General features: G+C 42.9%; 1 protein-coding gene and 1 pseudogene across 1 annotated transcript; one reads left to right on the top strand and one right to left on the bottom strand.

The window, feature by feature from the left end:
* Positions 1-483: 483 nt before the first annotated feature.
* Positions 484-1,558, bottom strand: LOC134357882 (craniofacial development protein 2-like; annotated as a pseudogene).
* Positions 1,559-17,560: 16,002 nt separating this feature from the next.
* LOC134357891 (iroquois-class homeodomain protein irx-1-A-like) lies at positions 17,561-21,341 on the top strand. The gene is made up of 2 exons (XM_063069641.1): positions 17,561-17,808; positions 19,058-21,341. The coding sequence occupies exons 1-2, from the start codon at positions 17,566-17,568 to the stop codon at positions 19,871-19,873; spliced, it is 1,059 nt and encodes a 352-aa protein (XP_062925711.1). The 5' UTR covers positions 17,561-17,565; the 3' UTR covers positions 19,874-21,341.
* The last annotated feature ends 2,649 nt before the right edge of the window (positions 21,342-23,990 follow it).

Genomic DNA, 23,990 nt, shown 5'->3' on the forward strand with positions numbered 1-23,990 from the left:
AGTAGTCAATAAAACATAGATAAATACTTTTCTGGAATTCCCTCATTCCTCCATTATCCAGCCTAGGTTAGCAATTTGGTGCCTGGTGCCCCTGCCTCTTCTAAAACCAACGTGTACATCTGGCAGTTTTCGTTCCAAATATTGCTGGAGTCTTGTGGCATGATGTTTAACATTACCTTGCTAGCATGTGAAATTTGTGAAATTGTTCAGTAATTTGAACTTTCCTTTGCATTTTCCTACTTGGGAATTGGGATATAAACTGATTTTTTTCCATTCTGAAGGCCCTTGTTAGGTTTTCCAGATTTGCCGGCCGGCAAATTGCATGAAACACTTTTACAGCACCACCTTTTAAAGTTTTAAACTATCCAACTGGAATCCTGTCACATCCTGCAGTCCTATTATTGGCAACATTTTCTATTGCCCATTCGACTTCATGGTCAGTTGGAGGTATCTGTTCCAATCTCCACAGGCCTTCACTTCTCTTCACTGTTCAGCCACTTGTCGAGCCTCTACAGAAAGCCATTTTGCTTTGCTGGTCTTCTTTTTGTTTGCAATATTTTTTGTTAACCCCTCTTGTATAATGCTCCTTACTTCTATCCATAGTTCTGGCTTTCTCTCGATCAGGTTTAATCCATTGAATCTGTTCTTCACCTCCATGGCATATTCTTGAGGGATGCTATCAACATCAAACTTTGATGGTACTTTGGTTTTCCTGATGTTCTTCAGTTTCATTCTGAATATTGCAAGAAGCAGGTCATGGTCTGAGCCACAATCTGCTCCTGGTCTTGTTTCAGCTGACTGTATAGAGCTCTTCAATCTCTGATTGCAAAGTATATAGTCGATCTGGTTGCGGTGTTGACAGTATGGTGATGTCCATGTATAGAACTGCCTCCTAGGCTGTTGGAAGACGGTATTTGCAATAAGCAGGGAGTTAACTTGGCAAAATTATACCAGATGATGCCCTGCTCCATTCTGTAATTCAAGGCCAAAGTTACCTGTTACTCCAGGTATTTAGTGATTTCCAACTTTGGCATTACAGTCTCCAATGGTAAATGTAACATCCTTTCTTTGGTGTCATATCCAGGAGGTGCTGCAGTTCTTCACTGGATAATTTCATCCTCTTTGGCATCTGTGGTTGGGGCATAAACTTGGATCACTTGATATTGAAAGGCTTGCCTTGAAGTCGTATTGCGACCATTCTATCATTCTTGGAGTTGTATCCAATCACTGATTTTGATACTCTTTTTCTGACAATTAAAGCCACTCCATTCTTTCTGCAGGTTTCCTGCCCACAGTAGAAGATCTGGTCATTTTCTGATGTAAAATGGTTCACTTCAGTCCACTTCAGTTCTCTAATTCCCAACATGTCAATGTTTAGTCTTGCCATTTTGTTTTTGACCACATCTAATTTACCTTGATACATGGATCTTATATTCCAGGTTCCAATGGTGTACCGATCTTTACAAGATCGGACCTCCTTTTCATTTCCAGACACATCGGCAGTTGGATGTCCTTTTGGCTTTAATCCAACCACGTAATTAGCTCTGGTACTACTCATACTTGTCCTCCGTTCTTCCGCATTAGCAGGTTGGCACCTTCAGACCTGCAGGGCTCACCTTCTGGTGTATTTCTCATATATCTCTGGTTACTTTTATCCATAAGATTTTCTTGGCAATTTACTAGAGTGGGTTTAATTTCCTTTTCCAGTGGACCATACTTAGTCTGACCTCTCTGCCACTGTATCTGTATTACAGTGGAGAAAAGGAATTTACAGAGGCATGAAAGAGGAGCAAAGCTGATTTGAAGGGAACACAAGTAGGGATGATGGCAGAGCAGCAGTGGCTGGAGTTTCTGGGAGCAATTCGGAATTTGTAGGACATATACATCCCAAAGAAGAAAAAGTATTGTAAGATCAGGACGACACAACCATGGCTAACAAGGAAAGTCAAAGCCAACATAAAGGCTAAAGAGAGGGTATAAAATAGAGCAAAAATTAGTAGGAAGTTAGAGGTTTTGGAAGCTTTTGAAAACCACCAGAAGGCAACTAAAAAAGTCATTAAGAAGGAAAAGATGAATTACAAAGGCAAGCTAGCCAATAGTATTAAAGAGGATACCAAAAGTTTCGTCAGATTTATGAAGTGTAAAAGAGAGGCGAGAGTAGATATTGGACTGCTGGAAAATGATAATGGAGTGGTAGTAATGGGGAACAAGGAAATGGTGGACAAACTGAATAAGTATTTTGCATCAGTCTTCACTGTGGAAGACACTAGCAGTATACCAGCGTGTCAGGAGGCAGAAGTGAATGAAGTTACCATTACGAGGGAGAAGGTGCTTGGGAAGCTGAAAGGTCTGAAAGTAGATAAGTCATCTAGACCAAATGGTCTGCACCCCAGGATTCTGAAGGAGGTGGCTGAAGAGATTATGGAAGCATTTGTAATGATCTTTGAAGAATCGATAGATCCTGGCATAGTTCTGGAGGACTGGAAAATTGCAAATATCCCTCCACTCTTCAACAAGGGAGAGAGGCAGAAAAAAAAGGAAATTTTATGCCAGTTAGCCTGCCCTCAGTGGTTGAGAAGATGTTGGAGTCAATTGTTAAGGATGTGGTTTTGGGGTACTTGGAAGCACATGTTAAATTCCTGAAGAGAAAACCTTACTTGACATATCTGTTGGAATTCTTGAAGAAATAACAGCCAGGATTGACAAAAATCGGTAGATGTTGTGTACTTAGATTTTTAGAAGGCCTTTGACAAGGTGCCACACATGAGGCTGCTTAACAAGTTAAGAGCCCATGGTATTACATGAAAGATTCTAGCATGGAGAAAGCAGTGGCTGATTGACAGGAGACAAACAGTGGGAATAAGGGGAGCCTTTTCTCCCCTTCCTTTGCAGTCCTGATGAAGGATCTCAGCCCAAAACGTCAACTGTTTTATTACCCTCCATAGATGTTGCCTGACGTGCTGATTTCCTCCTGCAATTTGTGTGTGTTGCTTTGGATGTCCAGCATCTGCAGAATCTCTTGTGTTATTGATCACTAAAGTGGCAGTTGTCAGGTGAGCTAAGTGCCCCAGAGAAATATTTTTCTGCACAAAGCACTTTGTGAATGAATGTGCCATTGGCAGTGGAAGCAGCTCTTAGTGAAAAGAGTGTTGTGTAAAACAGTAATTTATTGACATCACTGCTTCTGCCAATGGCACGTTGCAGAGAAAGTGGGGCAGAGATTGTGATTCACAGGAAATAGTTTGTACTTCAACAATGACAATTTTCTCATTAAAATAATAATAAAGTTCAAAGCTCGAAGTAAATGTATTATCAAATTCCATATATGTCACCCAACGACTCATTTTCTTGCGGGCATTCACAATAGAACAAGTACAATTAGTGAAAAACTAAACACAGATTGGGAAGCAACCAATGTGAAGAGGAAGACAAACTGCAAATACAAAAGAAACAAATAAATAAATAGATAGATAGATAGATAAACAAATAACAAACAACCAAATAAATAAATATTGACCACGTGAGTTGTTGAGTTGCAGAGTCCTTGAAAGTGAGAATCAGTTCAATGTTAGGGTGAGTGAAGTTATCCACTCTGGTTCAGGAGCCTGATGGTAAAAGGGTAATAAATGCACCTAAACCTGGTGGTTTGGGACCTAAGACTCCTGTACTTTCTTCCTGATGGGCAGAGGGGAAAAAAAACGCAGGAAATCCAAATGAATGAAGAATCATTTGTTCAGGAGAATGCCCGAGAAGGGTTCTATTTAAATTAAGCCCAGAAATCGGTGATTGTCACTCACTGTAAGAGCAGTGTGGTCATTAATGGTGATGCACAGAATCACAGACACAGATTCTGATCCAGATTTATTTTATCACATGTATATTGTAAGCAGAGGCAGGGTCATGATGGGTTTAAATTGCGACTCCTTCGTGTTCATCTGCAAAAGCAGTTTAATTTCTACCCTTGATGTGTCTTCTTTTCCCTTTCAGTGTGAATAGGGTTCTGTTGAAGACCCTGACCAGCAGGTACACTCTGACTTTGGATCTTTACAGTGATGGGACCTACTCCTGGGGGCTCACATCCGGCCACTTTTCAATATTCCAAGGATGTAGTCTAGAAGATGAGTGCATATTCGGGGTTCCAAGGTTTTGCAGCCCTGTGGATGGGCTGATTCTAAGCGTGATATTAAATGGGACGATTAAACTATTGATACATACAGTGAAATGTGTCACTTGTGTTAACAACTAACCCACCCAGGACTGTGCTGGGAGCAGCCTGCAAGTGTCGTCACACCTTCTGGCACCAACATACCATGCCAACGTTCAGCAGAACAACACAGAACACAACACAACAAGGAACAAAACAACAACAGCAAAACATGCCCCATTCCTCCCTCCTACCCATGCATCCACGTGCATACACAGTCATCTAGCCCTGGCAAGGCCATGCCCAGAAACCAGACCCCAGCCTCCAGAGGACTCGTGGATTTGCAGCCATTGGGCTTCGACTTCCCCAGTGGACTTATAGTCGACCCAAGGTTCTGACCATTGGGCCTTGATGAGATTCTGCAGATGCTGGAAAACTGGAGCAACACACACAAATCAAGCAACGTCTATGGAGGGAAATAAACAGTTGACATTTCAGGCCGATACACTTCTCGTTAACTGTTCATCTCCAGAGATGCAGCTTAACCTGCGAAGTTCCTCCAGAATTTTCTGTGCGTTGCACACAGAACTACAGTTGATTGGAGTGATGAAAGAGGTTATTCAGCTGTTGTCCATCTGGTGCTGTTTAATCTCCCTGCTTCTATGTTCCATGTCTTGTTTAGTAAAGGAAGTCATTCCAAATCGTTAATCATTCCAAAAGCAGTTTTATGCACTTTATAGGCTAAAGTTGCTCTCTTTAAAGATTTGTGAAGGTATGTTCCAAAATTATGTTCAATATCCTCCCATTTAGAAAGAAAGAAAGAAAGATTAGCTTTATATATCACATGTACATTGAAGAATACAGTGAAATGTGTCATCTGCATCAAAATACATCAGTGAAGATTGGACTGGACATCCCGCAAATGCTACCAGGCCTCCGGCATCAACATAGATTGCCCACTGCTCACGTAACCTAACTTGTACATCTTTGGGGTGTGGGAGGAAACTGGAGCACCTGGAGGAAACCCACGCGGTCACGGAGAGAACGTACAAACTCCTCACAGGCAGAGACGGGAATTGAACCCCAATTGCCGATCACTGGCATTGTAAAATGATGCACTCACTGCCAAGCTACTGTACCGCCCATACCTACCTCATATTCCCCTCCTCGGAATGCATTGCATGTCTGAAGGTAACCGCAGTGCTGTCAGTGGCATCCTGGACCACTGCAGAGAATGAGATCTCCGAGTTCCTAACTTGTTGCAGGAGTGAAATCATTTCATTTTCACTCTTGGCCATTTCTGGCATCTCCAAGCCTGAATGCTTGAACTGGCAGTGAGCAAAGCAATACGAAATTGCCTAATTGCTTATTTCTCACCAACTATCAGTCACAAGAATCACTGCTTTTTGAACAGAAACATACGCAAATGATGCTATTTTAAACTGTTTGCTCTAAGCACAGTATAGTGTCTAAAGGCCACACAAGTTCATGTGACTGACACTAGTTGGAAACTGTTTCACAATAGGTTCCTGTCCCAATTAAGCAGCATAGTGTCCCAAATAAACAAAGGACATTCCGGCTATTTTCTCAATTACTTTTGTTCTTTAAGAGTTATCCTAAATAAGCATCTGCCCTGATTAACTGATGGTCTGATTAACCAGAATCCACTGTGTACAGAACGGTGCCAGAGGAAGGCCAGCAGTATCATAAGGGATCCCAGTCACCCTGCTCATAGACTGCTTGTCCCCCTCCCATCGTGGAAGAGAATACGCAGCATCCACGCCAGGACCACCAGATTCAAAAACAGTTACTTCCCCCAAGCCACCACGCTGATCGATACCTGCACCCAATAACCCACCCTACCACCACTACATTCACATCTGCCACTCCTCTCCACAGCCCCTCACCACCCTTCATCCCCCTACGAACTGTCACCTTGTGCTTGTACTCCACACCTCGCACCTCACTGATACAGTCACTGTCTGATTGTGTCTTCATCTGCCCTGCTGCTATCTAGTAGAATTCCTCTTGCCAAGAGTCACTATGTCACTCTATCATTTCCTGGCAGAGCCACCTTACGTACAGATACAGTACTCCTGCATCTAGCATCACTTTATTGTAGATGAGGTCCCCACAAACACATTCAGAGTCTTCTCCAACCAGAAACCCTGGATGAACCATGAGATTTGCAACCTGCTGAGGGCCAGGTAAGAGGCATTCAAGTCTGGTGACCAAGAAAGTTACAAGAGGTCCAGGTATGATCTCCAGAAAGCCAACTCAGGAGCTAAATGGCACTTCAGAATCGATGAAGGATTCTCAAGAGTTGTGGCAGGGTTTGAATACTATCACCTTTTATAAAGTTAAATCAAGTGACATAGGCGACAACAGGGCTTTACTTCCAGATGAGCTCAGTGCCTTCAGTTCTTGCTTTGACCATCAAAACATGGAGGAACCATCAAGAATTCCCACAGCCCCCGATGGTCCTGTCATTTCAGTCCCTGAGGCCGCCGTGAGAGCAGCCTTCAGGAGGGTGAACCCCTGAAAGGAATACGGTCCAAACAGCGTAGCAGGCCAAGTACGAAAAACCTGTGGTGATTCAACTGGCAGGCACGTTCACTGACTATCATCCAGTAGCACTTACATCCACAGTGATGAAGTGTTTTGCTGATAAAACATATCAACTTCTGCATGAGAAGTGACTTGAATCCATTCCAGTTTGCCTTCTGAGCAACAGGTCCACAGCAGGTGCCACCTCATTAGCTCTTCACTCAACCGTGGAACATCTAGACAGCAAAGATCCATACGTCAGGATTCCCTTTATTGACTACAGCTCAGCATCCAATACCATCATCCCCATCAAAACTAATCAATATGTTCCAAGATCTTGATCTCAATACCTCCTTGTGCAATTGGATCCTGGATTTCCTCATTTGCAGACCCCAGTTAGTTCAGATTGGCAAAAACACTTCCTCCACAATCTCCAGCAACACAGGTACACCACAAGGCTGCGTGCTTAGCCGCCTGCTTTACTCGCGTTACACTTTTGACTGTGTGGCTAAGCACAGCTCCAATACCATATTGAAGTTTGGTGATGACACCGCTGATGTGGGCCGTATCAAAGGTAGTGATGCATCAGCAAACAGGAGAGAGATTGAAAATCTGGCTGAGTGGTTCTGTAACAGCAATCAATGTCAGCAAGAAAAAGCAGTTGATTATTGACTCCAGAAGAAGGAAATCAGAGGTCCATGAGCCAGTCCTCATTCGAGGATTAGAGGTGGAGTGGGTTAGCAATTTTAAATTCCTCAATGTTATTATTTCGGCGGACCTGTCTCGGGCTCAGCACATAAATGCAATTACAAAGAAAACACGTCAGCACTTCTACTTCCTTAGGAGTTTGCAAAGATTTGGCATGACATCTAAAACTTTGTTTAAGTTCTATAGATGTGTAGTGGAGAGCATATTGACTGGTTGCAGCCTGACGTTATATATACATATCAGCCAGTTAGAATGCTCTCCATAGTACTGTACAACTGTAGAAATTTGTGAGTGTCTTTGCTGATGTGGCACTTTTCCTCAAACTCTGCATGAAATGTAGCTGCTGTCAGGCCTTCTTTGAGCACATATGCATGGAACTATGTCACAGGAAAACAGAATCCATCATCAGGGAGCCTCAACACCCAGGACATGAATCTTGAATCTTGAATTTAAAGGTTCAATGTAACCTCTTTTCACTTGCACAATGTGTCTTTGCACATGCACCCAGCGTTCCTCATGGTTTTTAACCACTTTTTCCAATCTCCAGATCTCTTTGGTCTTACACTCAGTTTAGAACAGTATCCTGTAGTTCGTGCTGTCTCTCCACATTCTTCCTTGCAAAATGTAACACTTTGCATTCTCAGCAGTAAATCTCATCAACCTGCCTGTTTCCGTCTACTTGAAATCTACTACCATCCTTCTCACAGTTCATCTCACCTCTAACTTTTGAGAGGACAGTTACTCAGTCATTTCCACACACTCTGGCTGCAGAACTGTAACCGAATTCAGCCATTGTGAGTGTTGCAAATTTACCTTGTGCAATTCATGCTTCACACTAGAATCTCTTGAACTTCTTAGCTGGTTCACTTCTGCTCCCTTTCTTAAGACCCCATTTGAGACACACTTTTATGAAGATTTTGGATACCATCCCTTTTCTGCTCTTGTGGAATAGAACATAGAACAGCACAGCCCAATACAGGCTCTTCGTCTCATGGTGTTGTGCTGACCTTTTAATCAACTCCAATAATGATCTTACCCTTCCCTCCCACATAGCCCTCCATTTTTCTATCATCTATCAGAAGCAGGAGAAGGAGAAGATGGCGGCGCGGCGCAGCGCGTGCAGCCTCTCCAGTGAATGATATCTGTAACCTCTCAAGTAGGGTGCGGTGCACAATTCTGATTTGATGGAGATAGACGTGAGAGTACGGAGGAACATCTGGAGAAACTTCTGAAATACCCGCTTTGCTGCTGCTGCTACTGTGTGGTAACCAGAATCCCTGGAGCTGAAGGCCCCGAATCCTCGGCTTTGCTTGATTCGGCAGCCGTGGCGAGGTCGAAGGCGCTCGGGAGGCTGTATCGGAGGGGCTGGTCGGAGGCTCGAAGTTTTCAGATAGACGGACTCAGTGTCGGCTGTGGTCGGTGCTTCCAATGCATCAGCAGTTGTCGGTGCCTGGAGGTTTATGGCAGGGAGTTTCTCCCTTTTGCTGCCTGCTATCGGGGACTCGGGAGTCGATCAGGATTTGAGACTTTTTTTTACCGTGCCCATGGTCTGTTCTTTATCAAATTATGGTATTGTTTTGCACTGCTGTAACTATATGTTATAATTATGTGGTTCTGTCAGTGTTAGTCTTTGGTTTGTCCTGTTTTCTGTGATATCACTCTGGAGGAACATTGTATCATTTCTTAATGCATGTATGCATTTCTAAATGGCAATAAAGGAGGACTGAGTGTTCTCATAATCTAAAATCTGTGTGCCAATCTATGTGTCCTTTATATGTCCTTAATGTATCTTTCTCCACCACCACCTGTTGATAGTGAGTTCCACGCATCACCACTCACTGTCTCTGACATCACCCACAACATCCAACCTTCCCTCAAAACACCTTAAAATGTTGCCCTTTTGCATTAGTAATTTCTACCCTGGGAAAAAGTCGCCAGCTGTCCAATTGATCCATGCCCCGTATCATCTTATACACCTCTGCCTTACCTTCCAAGATATGGCTCTCTCTGCCAAGGGAAGTCCTTCCTAATACTGTAAAGACACCTCTACGAACTGAATTACACAAGTGAAGCAGACATTTAACCTAAGCTTCTTCAGGCAGTTCCGAACTGATATTTGTCGACATGAAAGATTCTGCAGATGCTGGAACTCTTGAGCAACACACATAATTACAATGGGATACTTTTTGAAAGGAACAAAGTAAACGTCATTTTCATTGCACATGGGTTTGCTTTACCCCAGAATGCTAATGAAGCTACCTATTTATAAACTGGAGTAGAATCTTTTTTTTTCACTTGCTTCTCTGAAGACCATTTAATCTGGTTAACCTTTTCCATGTTCTGCTCTAAGACAAATAATGTTGCATGTGCCTGAGGGAAGTCCTGCTTTAAAGAGTTTTTTAAGTTCCTTTGGGAACATCTGATAATGTTTTGGCTTGTAACCAAATCCCCTGTTATACACCTCCTTCCACATCTGCTCTTTGTACTGACTGGTGACTCCCATCATCTGAAGAGAATAATGAAAATGGAGTCAAAACTTGAAATGGACCAACCCATGCACTTTTGGGCAATGACGACAGCAAAGTAATATCTCTTAGGATTGTGACTGATGCCAACAACTTCATAATAACACTGTCATTTGTTGAGAAGAAATTTAGATACTTTCACCGATGCAAACTAGCAAAACAGCATCACTGCATATACACAGAGATGTATTAAATGGGGATGCAATTCTTATAACAATTTTCTTGATTGTAAAGAGATTGATATCTAGATATGAATTGGTAATTCAAAGTTCAAAGTAAATTTATTATCAAAGTACATATATGTCACTATATTACAACCATGAGATTCATTTTCTTGAAGGTAGTCTCAGTAAATATACAAAACACCGTAGAATCAATGAAAGACAGGATAGACAAACAGCAAATGTGCAAAAGACAACAAGCTGTGCAAATGCAAAAAGAAAGAAAAAAGCAATAATTAAATAAGCAATGAATATTCGAGAACATGAGATGAAGACTCCTTGAAAGTGATTTCATAGGTTGTGGAAACAGTTCAGTGATGGGGTGAGTAAAGTTATCCCCTCAGGTTCAAGAGCCCAATGGTTGAGGGTTTAGGAATTGGTTTATGATTGTCTCATCAACCACAATAGCTTAAAAAGCTTTGTTTGTGTTTCACGCAGGCAGATGATTCCATACATAAGAAATTAGTTGTCTGTCATATCTGACGATGTCAGTTAGAATTGTATATTTCTTCATTAGATGATGTGAACTGAATGAAGAAACCAGTGCAGGAGAGTTTTTAAAGTGGAAAACCATTGCACTGGGACAGTTCCACTTTCTTGACCTCAGACGTCTGGGTCCAGTGGTACGAGTAGTCATCACACCTGGGGTCTTCCTTGGGTGCAGTGGATGGCATGACTTCTTCTGTCCTTTGTCATGCCCTTCACTCTTCATGAAGCTTTGCTGAACTGCCCTCTTGGCTATTAGATCTCACTGTTGATCTGATCTGCCATTTGGCCAGAGCAGACACAAACGCTTCAAGGTATAAAGCCACCAAAGCACTCCGTCTCCATTGGTCCAATGTGTGAGGACAAAAGAGACTGCAGCTGCTAGAAATTGAAAAATGAAGAAACAGAACATCAGAATGAATTCAATAGGTCAAGAAGCATAAGACCATAAGACATTGGAGCAGAGTTTGGCTGTTCGCTCCATTGTCTGCTCTGCTATTCAATCATGGCTGATTTATTAACATTCTCAATTTCATTCCCCTGTTTTCTCCCAGTAATCTTTCATCTTTAATTACAAAACTATCTGCCTCCACTTTAAATATACCCAATAATTTGGTCTCTACAGCCATCTGTGGCAATGAATTCCACAGATTCACCATCCTCTGGCTAAATAAATTCCTCGTTATCTCTGTTCTAAAGGGATATCCTTCTATTCTGAGTCTGCCGTCTAGTCCTAAACTCCCCCACTATTGAAAACATCTTTGCTATCTAGGCTTTTCAGTATTTGATAGTTTTCAATGAAATTCTCCCTCATTCTTCGAAACTCCCAAGAGTACAGACCCAGGGTCATCAAACACTACTCATACATTAACCCTTTCATTCCTGGGATCATTCTTGTGAACCTGTTTTGGATCCTCTGCAATCAATTCAGGCATATCCTTTCTTAGATAAGGGGCCTTATACTGCTCACAATACTCCAAGTACAGTCTGAACAATGCCTTATAAAGCCTCAGCAATATATCACTGTTTTTATGTTCTATTCTTCTCAAAATAAATGCTAATATTGCATTTGCCTTCCTCACCAATAACTCAATCTGCAAGTTAACCTTTAGAGGATCCTGCCCTAGGACTACTAAGTCCTTCACATCTCTGATCTCTGAATTTGTTCCTCTTTTAGAGCTGCTGAGTTCCTCCAGTATTTTGTGTGTGTTGCCATGTTCCTCCAGCATTCTGTGTTTTGTAGTTCGACAGGTGTTCTGTTGAATGCTACCTGAGGCAGCCAGAGTTATGCAGATCAATGTAAAATCATCAGTGAGTTGTCTCTGAGGTATATGCCATTTATTGTTATAAATAATGCCATGAATTGCCGTACACGTTCTTTGTGGGACACACAGTATATCATCGAATCATAGAGTCATGGAACATGAACACAGACCTTTTGATCCAACTCATCTCTGCAGCACAGTTCCGTCACCTGGGCTTGGCCCAAAGCCCTCTCAACCTTTCTGATCCATTTTCTTATTTAGATGTCTTTTACATTTTGCCAAATTGTTTGCCTCATTATTATTGCAGGTAGCTCATTCCAAATGTGCATGGAAGCTACTGCTCAATGTGCCTTTTAAATCTCTTGCCTCTAATCTCAAATCCATGCTTTCTTGTTTTTAGCATCCCCTCCCTGGGAAAAAGGCCCTGTGTTTTCACCCTGTCTAAACCCCTCATGAACTTATATACCTCTATCAAGCCACCACTCAATCTCCTACAACACAGGGAGTAAGGTCCCAGGCTACGCAACCTATCCCTGTAACTCTGGTCCCCATGTCCTGGTAAATATTGTCTGCACTCTTTCCAGCTTATTTACTGTACATCTTTCCTATATCAGCTTGTTCACGTTGATTTAGTTACAGAGACAGAGGGTGGAAGGTCTCGTGCTATCCATTCGAAGTAGGCTGCCCTGGGTTTATTGTGTTCACTTTCCAGAAGTGGCTGCGTGACCTTGGCTTCACTAGAAGAGAGATCAAGTCAACCAGCAGGGCTGTAGCTGAGGCAGCAGAGAAAGGATCAGCATGGGTGTGGACCAAGTATGTCCAGAGGGGCAGATAGTCAGACAGTGTATACATATCTTGCAAACCCTTCAGTAGTTGCATAGACACCTGAAGATCAGACTATCTGTTGGATGGAAGTGACTGATAGAGGCAGATGCCAGGTTTTTAAGCTCACCAGTGGGAGGTGGTGCTTTAGCACAGCTGGCCCACCACCTCGAGGGAGTCTTGATCATAAGCGGGCCGAAACTCCTGAAGACAGGTGGCAGATCAACTGATGATCCCACTGGTGATAGCACAGGACAGTTAACATCTTAGTCCACGTGTATTTTTAACTCATGATCTACTGCACATGCAGTAACTGAAAAAATGACTATGTCAAAAAATAAGAACAAAAGATAAAGATCAGCTTTGTCTGTCACATGTACATCAAAACATACAGTGAAATGCGATCCGTAGTGAGTGTGTCCGTTCTCTCTGTGACTTTGTGCATTTCCTCTGCGTGCTGCGGTTTCCTCCCACATTCCGAAAAGATGTATGACTTGGTATTCTGCGGATACTGGAAATCCAGAAAGTGTGTGTTGAAATAATAGGGTTAGTTGGTTGTGGGCATACTATTTTGTCACCAGAAGCGTGGCGACACTTGTGGACAGCCCAGCACAACTCTCACTGATCTGCTTTTACACATAAGATCCATTTCATTTTATATTGCGAAGCACATTTAACCAATAATTGACATCAGTGAGATTAACTAATCTTTTTAAAAATATCTTAATTCCGTTTAATCATTTAAATTTCAAAGTTCAAAGTAAATTTATTACCAAAGTACATATATGTCACCATATACAACCCTGAGATTCATTTTCTTGTGGGCATACTAAATAAATCTATAGAATAATAACTATTTCAGAATCAATGAAAGACTGTCCAACTAGGGTGTTCAACCATCATGCAGAAGAAAGCAAACTGGGCAAATACAAAAATAAATAATAATAATAATAATATGCAATAAACATTGAGAACATAAGATGAAGCATCCTTGGAAGTAGGTCCATAGGTTGTAGACACAGTTCAGTGATAGAGCGAGTGAAGTTATCCCCTTGGTTCAAGGGCCTGATGGTTGAGGGGTAGTAACTGTTCCTGCAACTGGAGATGTGAGTCCTGAGGCTCCTGCACCTTCTTCCTGATAGCAGAAGCGAGTAGAGGGCGTGTCCTGGGTGGTGGGGGTCCCTGATGATGGATGCTACTTTCCTGCCTCAGGATTTCATGTAGATGCACTCAATGGTTGGGAGGGCTTTACCCTTGATGGACTAGGCCATATCCACTACTTTTTCTAGGATTTTCTGTTCAAGGGCATTGGCGTTTCCTTTACCAGGCTGTGATGCAGCCAGTCAATACATTCTCCACTACACACCTATAGAAGTTTGTCAAAGTTTTAGACGTCATGACGAATCTCTGCAAACTCCTATGGAAGAAGAGGTGCTGCTGTGTTTTCTTCATAATTGCACTTACATGCCGGACCTGGGACAGATCCTCCAAAATAATAACACTGAGGAATTTAAAGTTGCTGACTCTCTCCACCTCTGATCCCTTGATGAAGAATGGCTCATGGATCTTTGGTTTCCTCCTCCTGAAGTCAATAATTAGCTCCTTGGACTTGCTGACATTGAGTGAGAGGTTGTTGTGGCACCACTCGGCCAGATTTTCAGTCTCCCTCCTCTATTCTGATTCATCGCCACCTTTGTTTGGCCCATGACAGTGGTGTCATCAGCAAACTTGAATAAGTTCAGTTTGTTGTACCAGTCAGTTGATGCTTCTCATCCCTTAAATCAGGTTATCTGAGCAAGTCACAGTCCAAAGTATCAAGAAAGCTTCTCGTTTGGAATAGCTCTTCATTGCAGGTATTCCCTCTGTTCCAGCTCTGTGGGAGACTATTGATACATAGCCTTAGCCAGGGTGGGGTATGGGGGTGGAATCTTGCTTGAGAAGTGGGTGCACATCCTCTCTTCATTCACTCTGCTTACCACATGTTCTGTTGCATTAACGTCCGGGTTCTCAGTCCCACACAGGATGCCCTTCTACTCTGAGTGGTCATGGGCCAGGAATTCAGAGGCTTGTATGCTTATTCAAGGAGGCTTTGAGAACCACGGGAGGCACAAGATATTCTGCAGGTACTGGAAATCTGGAACAACGCAGACAACATGCAAGAGGAGCTCAGCATCTATGGAGGGAAATGGATAGTCGATGTTTCGGATTCAGACTTATTTATCACATGTACAGTACATCAAAACAGAGAGTGAAATACAATGCAAACAACAGGAATTCTGCAGATGCTGGAAATTCAAGCAACACACATCAAAGTTGCTGGTGAACGCAGCAGGCCAGGCAGCATCAGTTAGTCCTGACGAAGGGTCTCGGCCTGAAACATCGACTGCGCCGCTTCCTATAGATGCTGCCTGGCCTGCTGCATTCACCAGCAACTTTGATGTGAAATACAATGTCTGTGTTACAACCAACACACCCAAGGATGAGCTGGGAGCAGCCCACTAGCGTCACCACACATTCCTGTGCCAACATAGTATACCCTCCATGTTTGCAGAACAACACAGAGGACAACAAAACAGTGGCTGAGGCTGTTCATTGGGACTGGACAGGAAGGAGGCAGAAGCCAGAATAAGAAGGTGGGGAAGGGGAAGGAGTACAAGCTGACAGGTGCTAGGTGGGTGAGTGAGGGAGGATGATGTGAGAAGCTGGTGGGACGTAGACGGAAGAGGTAAAGCGCTGACGAGGAAGGAATCTGATAGGAGAGGAGAGTGGACTGTGGAATAAGTGGAAGGAGGAGGGGAACTAGAGGAAGATATTGGGCAGACCAGGGCCACTAGAATGGGGGAAAGCAAAATTCTTTGGATCAGTCCAGGACTGGGGGAATGCCTGTTGAAGGCTCTTTTGGTCCAGATATTGAATCAAGACTTTCTCAAGTAGATGAGAAAGATTCCAAGTACTACTTGGAGGGAAAGAAGGAGATAAATCCCTAATACGCCAAACAATGTTGTTACTCCCCCAGTCTTCTACAGAGAAAAAAAATCTTTGTGCTATTTCGGGGGGGGGGGGAGGGTTCCATTCGTTCTATTTGACACATTCCCATGTTACAAGAAGACAATATTTTGCAAGTTTTTGAAAGGAGTAAAAAAGATACTACACAAATAGAGTTCTTTTTTTGAGGTAGTTGAATAGCCCGGGAGATACAGAACGGCGCAAAACACTTTTCCTCAATTCTCAGCGAGGGGACCGCTGTACAACTAATGCTTTTGCATGTCAATGCCATAGAATTGTGGTTGTAGGCAGATCACTCCCCTGTAGATTGGTTACGCTGAAAAGTGCATTTCAGGAAAACTCGCCGGCCGTTCGGAGTGACGCTCGGCAGAATGACTGATGTAATTTACGGGCTCTGAGGGACGACTCAGCGATATTCCTACATATGGACTTCTTTCAAACGGCGGCAGAGGGAAGTCCAACTCAAGCACAGGGCAATTGTAGCATTGATTTTTTTTTTAGCTGTCCGCCCTGAAAAAATAATAACCGATGCCTTGAAGGAAAACCGGAGCTTGTGTTGTGAGACAGAAACCCCCCTCAATGTGGATTGGGATCAGACCGAAAAGGAATTTGTAATGAAGTTTGTATGAAATCTGTCGGCTTAATTATTCATACCGAACAATATTGGATCCTGTTAGGATTATAATGCGCTTCGGAGAACACATTCGCCCACAAAATAAATGCATACTCTCAGCTGGTATTATATCTAATAAATTTCCGAAGGCTGCACAAATTAGTCTCTTACGACGGTGCGACGATCGATTATCAACTCAACGCGACCTCATTAATAAAGTGAATCCAGAACCTTACTGAAGAAGTTTTATTTCGATACTATATCATCGATTTACTTTCGAACGATTGGCCATGATGTCTTTGATGCTATATTGACATTAGTTTCAGGGCGGTAGTATTTGACCGACCGCCTCCAATCTTCACTCTCCTCCTGCCCCAAGTCCCACAGGTAGACAGCACCCATGAACGGCTCATACGCGGCCTACAAACTGCCGCATTCTCAGTTCACATTCAGTATCCTACTAATTTCGCTCCCTTTGCTATTACTCAAGTCGGTGAATGGCGGTGGGGAATTGACTGTTCGTGAAAATAATAGTCAAGTAACGTCAAAACGAATGGGGTGAATTAAGGTGATAAAATAATTCTGAATGTTTGAATCGGAAAAGTTTGAAGTCGCTCTCGTGTCTGGGACGTTCCTTTGCATCTAAATGATTTAACTATTTTCTAACAACACACAAAATGCTGGAGGAACTCAGCAGGTCGGGCAGCATCTATGGAGGGGAATATGCTTTTCATAATTTCGAGGCGTTCCGAAACTTCGCATGGAATGTTCTTCATTGATGCCCTTAAGACAGCTTAAATCCTTCGAATCAGAAAGATTAATTTTATATCTGTTTGTTATTGTTACACGTAGTGAGACACAGTGAAAAGCTTTTATTTCGAGTGTCATCCTTACAAGTCATGCCACACATCGAGGTAGTTTAAAGAAACAGAATGCAGAATATCGTGTTACATTTACAGATAAACTGTTATTCTAAACTAACATACAGCGTTCGTCTCTGCTTTATTTTCGTCACCCCATCTTTAAAAACACGAAAGCTAGAATGAATCCAATATTCTCTTATTGAGACTTTGGCCGGCCAATGGTTAAATCTCGCTAATCGTATGTAAATATCATTTACAGGGCTCCCGTCAATCACGCCAGCCCTCTCCAGCGCAGTGGACAGAGAGGGTTATATAGAGACAGAAGGTGGATTAGTTTGGCAGTGTTTTTTAGGCTGAACCGCATCATGGCAGTGCCTCAGCTGGGATACGGAGACGTGGTCACGGCCGGCAAGGGGTCGGCGATGACCGGTCTGCAGGCGGTGTTTGTGGAGAGGCGGGCGGCGATGCTGGGCTCGCCCGGAGCCGCGCTCAGTCTGGGGGTCCCCCCGCCTCTCCACGCTCTCCTAGCTCGCCACCCCGGCACCTATCCCATTCCACACGGATACAGCCTGCAGCCGTATCCCGATCTCAGGCATCTCCCTCATCTGGTAAGGATGGTGCTTTTGATTTTTTTTTCTCATTTGCCTTTCGTTTGAAGTTCTGGAATTTGTAAAAGGCGTTACCTAGCGAGATTTGGAGATGCATAGCGAATCTCCTCTTCACCTGGCCGGACACCTTCCTCGGTGAAAGTTACTGACCACACCGGGGTCACATCTGTCCACCCGCGGGTGTTAACACCCGAAGGCTGTGTGTTGAACTTAATCTTCACAATACTTAGAGTTTTGGCATCACTCGCTACGGCGATTACGTTAATAACCTCACATCGAGATAAGCGCTGGATGAGATGGTTTTCTCATAATTAAATACCGCGAAACTAGATGGATTACAAACGATTTGATGCAATAGCCAACCTGGTTTAATAACACCTTACTGTTAATATAAATATTTGATATAAGACAGAATGATACGGTTGATTTGCAACAGGGGTTGCCTACAGAAATATTAAATTGAATATTTTGGTTTCACACGTTTGAAAAATAGTTTTCAAAATTCAGTGTGTTAACTGCCAAAATGTAAGTGAAATATTCCGACGCGTTCCATCGATTCGTTCTAATTCCCATAACGCATGCATCTGCCCCTTTTCCCCAGACGTGCACTGATGTAAGAAGCGACTGTGTGCAACCCGTCACTCGGACGCTGGCGCGCTGAGAGTGCAGGTCGACTTGCTTCAGTTGGACGGGGAGCGCTCTTTTCCCGAGCGCTCCCACTCCATGCCCGCTGCCAGATACAGCGCTAGACTTCTGGCTTCAGGTTTTAAATGCGTTTGATTTACTTCAACCCGTCAGATGGAAAGTTCGCAAACTTGCTCCTCGCGGTGCAAAACACGAATTCACGCAACACTTTCCATTAGAGAGGGATAAAATAATTAAAATATGGAGTTACAAACAAAACAATCTCAACATGATTAGGTATAAGTGCCTTTAATATTTTCTTTACGTCGCGCTCATACTGGTAGTGCGCGTATAAATTCTTAGAAGTGTTGAAATAATATTTGATATATAAATAATGTTCAGTATTTATCCGCTTCATTAGACGGTATTGTACTATGATATCATGAACACTGTATCTTAAGTTACGAATAATTACAGAAATGACAATTAATAGAAAAGTGTGGTAGTAAACAAAATAACTTCATGATACATTAGATTGTTTTTTCTGATATTGCAGATGTGTTAAAATTCTGTAAGTTTGCATAGATGAGCATTGTGTGTGACATTCGTTTCTTTCTGACTTCAGGCTTCACACTACGATTTGAAGGCAGGCGGCGTCTATTCCCAGGCCAGTTTTGCTCCGGCCGGCGCTCTGTACTCTCCCTACCGGCCGCTGGCGCACGGGGACGCGGGGCGAGTCAAGAACGCCACCCGAGAGAGCACCAGTACCCTGAAGGCGTGGCTCAACGAGCACCTGAAGAATCCGTACCCAACCAAAGGGGAAAAAATCATGCTGGCCATCGTCACCAAGATGACCCTGACCCAGGTCTCCACCTGGTTCGCCAACGCCAGGAGGCGACTAAAGAAGGAGAATAAAATGACGTGGGTGCCCAAAACCAAATCGGACGAGGAGGATAGCGAGAGCGACGACGAAGATGATAAGAAAGAGGATTTGAACAAGGGAAAGGATGGGAAACCATGTAAAGGTGGACTGGAGCCATCTTCCACTGGTTGTGAAAACAGGGCGCTGGGCAAGGGTGCCACAGACTGCAACAAGGACGGAGATAACGGGTTGAGACCAACAAACTTGGAGCCAACTGAGATGAGGAAATCGGAATTGAGCGCAACTGAGGAGGAAGTCGGTGCAAAGGTATCGGTCAGCACTAGACCCAGAGAGGACACTGCAACTCTCAAACCCAAGATATGGTCTCTTGCGGAAACTGCTACTTCAGACCATGGGAAAGGCCATCGGCTCGCTGTAAGCAGCGACCAGCCGGTACCTCCGGCCGCCGTCGGTCACTATAGGATCTGGGCTGGCGCCTGCTTTGCTGAGGGGCAGCTCTTGCTAAACAACCATTGCAGGAGGGAGTCTGAGAGAGAACTTGTAGGTCCTGACCAATGAGCAAGGGGCGAATGCAACTCGAAATCCGAACCAGGGGAAGCTTTGTCGGTGTAATGAATTCCCGAAACTCTGCACTTCCACCCGGCCTGGGGACCTCTCACCAGGACAATTACGCCTGTCAGTTGTGCGAATGAGCGTGAACCCACACAGTTCCTCAGTAGCCGTGGGTTAAAGGAAGTGGGCGGTGGCCCAGGGGATTAATTTATAGCAATTATCGCGTTTTTACTACAACCCTCGACAATTAACACAGCTGATTTTTCTTTAGTAAAGGTCAACCTTTGACCATTCCCTTCACACTGCTAAACGCACAAAGCCACACAGCTGGACATAGAGGGCATTTTAGCTAAAGATGTATCAATATTATAAATAGTCCATATGTGTATAGCTAGTTCCCAAACTGATCCTTCTCTTGGTCTACACATCAAACACAAACGGCTGGATATTATTGCATGGTGCAAACGCACGCAGTGATCTGGTTAAACTAGTAACCCGATGCAAGAGGGCAGTAGATTGCCTACATTCACTTGAAGGTTTAACTATCAGGCGATGTATGTAACGTTCCAAATTTATCTTGATACGTTCCAGCTAATTCCCAGCTCTAATGAAATCTGTTCAATCACATTCAAATCAAAGGAGGCTAACATGCTCGATATCGTTTTACTCCACTACAGAGGCTGTTTGTACTTAGGTTTTCGTTGTCCAGGATGAGCGAAGGGATTTTAAAAATGTAAACTCATCTCGATAGCCTTTGATCAGCGTTAAATTACGCCAGCTTGGTCTTTATGAAAATGTAAGAGAGGGCACTGAAACGATTATAAAACCTGCCTGCTTGAAAATTATCTCCAGGTGCTTAGATTTCTTGGGCTTCCCCTCACCCCAAACATAAAAAGAGCGATTCTAATTTACCGACACGGAAGCTTTTAAGGAGTAAGAACCAATGAGCCAAAAATTGAGTTATTAGAAGTGTGCACGTGCATATGAATTCATCCTCGAATTCAATTATCCATTAAACTTGCATATTAAATCCGTGGTTGAGATGATTGAAACAAATTATTTCGGTGATATAGAAATGTATTTCCGTTGTGTATAGGACAGGAATCCCATTTCTTAAAAGAGCCGATAAAAAAAAAGTTGTGATGGGTACCCTGTGTTCAGTGAATGTGGGTGCAAATAGGTTTGCCTCACTTCAGATACTTTACTCTTGGTTATTAGAGCACCCTTACAAAATTACAACAGCCTCTTCTCATTTTAACCATCTTAAGTAATGACTGGAGCAAATCCTATTACCGGCCCATCACTCGCCTTTTCCAGTTGACTGTGGTAATAGTGATTTTATAACCAAAAGCGGAGTTTGCAAAATAAATCAGAGGGCGTTTTCTGTCAAGGTTTATATGTTTTATATTAAAAAGGTGTTTGTACAAAATAAAACTGTAAATAAACATTGGGATATAAATAATTTATATTTTGCCTAATAAACTAAGCAGAGGTTTCTTCTCAAAGTTGTATCGTTTTGTCTTGCACCAGGCGGAAAAGCAGCCCCTGGCGGTGCCGAACACTTCAGAAGGTTAGCTGTGTTTCAGACATCTGCAAATAAGAAGGCTAGCACATGCAAAAGTTAAAAGATCTTGGGTCAAAATGATTCAATAATTTCCTTTATCGAAGGAATCCTGTCGTCATTAACCAATCGGGTTTGCCAGTGATTATTGATATTGCTGAAGGAGCATCCCAGACTGCGCAGGTCAAGAAGTGGCCAGGCAGAGTTCGCACAAGTAGGGCTGTCGGTGGCGTATAAACTCAGTGGCCGCTTTATTAGTTTGTGGTCTGCTACTGAAACCATCCACTTCAAAGTTCAACCGGCTGAGCATTCAGAAATACTCTTCTGCACACTATTGTTACCTCCCTGACAGCTGGAAGCAGTCCGGCCATTCTCTTCTGACCTCTCTCATTAAAAAGGCATATTTTTTTGTCCACAGAATTGCCGCTCACTGATTTTTTATTTTGTGTTTTTTTTGCACCATTCTTTGTAAACTCCAGAGACTGTTGCTTGCATGTAAATCCCAGGAGATCAGCAGTTCCTGACGCACTCAAACCCCCAGCCCGTCAGGCACCAACAATCATTCCACGGTCAAAGTCTCTTAAGATCACGTTTCTTCTCCATTCTGATGTTTGGTCTCAACAACAAGCTTATCCATGTCTACATGTTTTTATGCATTGAATTGTTGCCACATGACTGGCTATTTAGATATTCGAATTAACAAGCAGGTGTACATGTGTACCTAATAAACTGGCCACTGAGTGTACATCTTCCTAATGAAGCAACAAGTAACCCATTAAAAAAGTAATCAAACAGAAGTAAACACAAAAAATGTTGGAACTACACAGGCATTTCCAGTGGAAAGAAAAATGTTAAGTGAGTTAGTAATGTTTGATCCATTTCTTCAATGTTTAGAGACATTTTGCTTAACCAGACTGATTCCTTAATTAATATACCATGAGGAAATGTATACCAATGTAAGTGTCCTGTTGGAAGAGTAGTATTGTAAGAGTGTCAAATATTATGGGGAGAAGGGGGGAGAAGGTAGGAGAATGGGGTGGAGATGGGTAATAAATCCACCATGATGGGATGACAGAGGAGACTTGATGGTCCAATTAGCCTAATTCTGCTCCTACGTCATGAGGTCTTATTCATGCCCATTCCACCATTGCTATAATGGTATTGACCGCAAGAGCTATTCCCAATGATGAACAGACACATTCCCAAGCTAGAACAGAGATAACCACCAGGATCTCTTCCTATCAAAGCACGTTCACTCATTCATGTATATTGGTATACAGGTCAAAAGCTTCACATGCATTGTCAAAAATTATTTTATTTGCATAACTAAACTGGAACAATTCAAGATCACAGATTCTAACTGTGACTATGGTACACAGGTTACCTTACATCTCTAATCTCTATGCACCATCTAATATGACAACACTATCTTCTCCCAATATCTATCATGTGTGGCCAATTTCATGTGACTGAGCTTGTAGTCAGAGATCTTCAGGAATGGAATCTTACCCCATTTTCTTTTTGTTAACTTCCATTTCCACAAACGATAATTTCCCTTCTCATCTATCTACACATTGTATTAAAGTCATGGGGTCAGCTAGGCTATCCACATGTTCCTTTCCATTTCAGACATTGCACTGACTCAGCACTGTCAGACTGCTTGGTTGGCATCCAGTCTTGTAGCAGTCCTAAATTCTATGAACATGGGACAGAACCTTGTACAGGAAAATATAATTCAGCTCACAATGTTGTGTCAAACTAATTAAACAGCTTAAACTACACCCTTCTACCTCCATTCTCTGCACATTCATCTGCCAGTCTAAGAGCCTCTTGAATGCCTTTATTGTATCCGCTTCCACCATCCCCCAGGCAACATATTCCAAGCACCCACCAGTCACTGTGTAAAACAACTTGGCAGATGAGCTTGGGAAGACTTAAGCCAAGAGAAATTTTCCTAACTCTCCTGGATGGAGACAAGATTTTTTTGCCAATTTAAGTACCTGCCTTATCATGACATTTCAATGCACCTTTCACTCAGCCAGTTGCCTTTAGCTCCTTGATAGATTTAACTACTTTTCTGACTATCCCTTGGTTGTGTGAACCTCAGGTTACCACAGAATTGCATGTAATGTGCTGGTGGTTCTTACTAAGACCAATCAGCAGTTCAGCATCCACCACAGTCACAGGGTAGGAACTCCTAACCCTGATTTGCTTAGGCAGTGTTTGGCAGCTTGTAAACTTTCTATGGTTTGAACTGGATACCACAACCCAACTTGTTCTAATTTTCCTTGTGGACACATGCACAGTTTTATTTTACTTTAAGAGTGGAAGTTTTTTTTTATATAGTTGATACTTAATGCATTCATGGGTGCAAGGCTGGAAGGGTGATAAAACAGAAACTTTTCCCTCCCAAGTATTCTGCGTACCTGCATACCAGGGTGCTACTGAAATGATTTTACCCAGGAATCTGGAGTCTGTAAAGCACAGCTAACCAGATCCTGTTGAAAGTGTAATGTGGACCTGGCCTATCTATGGAATTAGAGGCAGTGTGCATTGTTTATA

The sequence above is a fragment of the Mobula hypostoma genome, chromosome 2 (assembly GCF_963921235.1).
Source record: "Mobula hypostoma chromosome 2, sMobHyp1.1, whole genome shotgun sequence".
NCBI lineage: Eukaryota > Metazoa > Chordata > Chondrichthyes > Myliobatiformes > Myliobatidae > Mobula > Mobula hypostoma.

Bases quoted from the DNA above. Each gene is read 5' to 3' on its own strand.
- LOC134357891 (XM_063069641.1), top strand. From the start codon at position 17,566: ATGGCAGTGCCTCAGCTGGGATACGGAGACGTGGTCACGGCCGGCAAG. The intron at 17,809-19,057 runs GTAAGGATGGTG...TTCTGACTTCAG, and splicing joins TCAGGCATCTCCCTCATCTG to GCTTCACACTACGATTTGAA.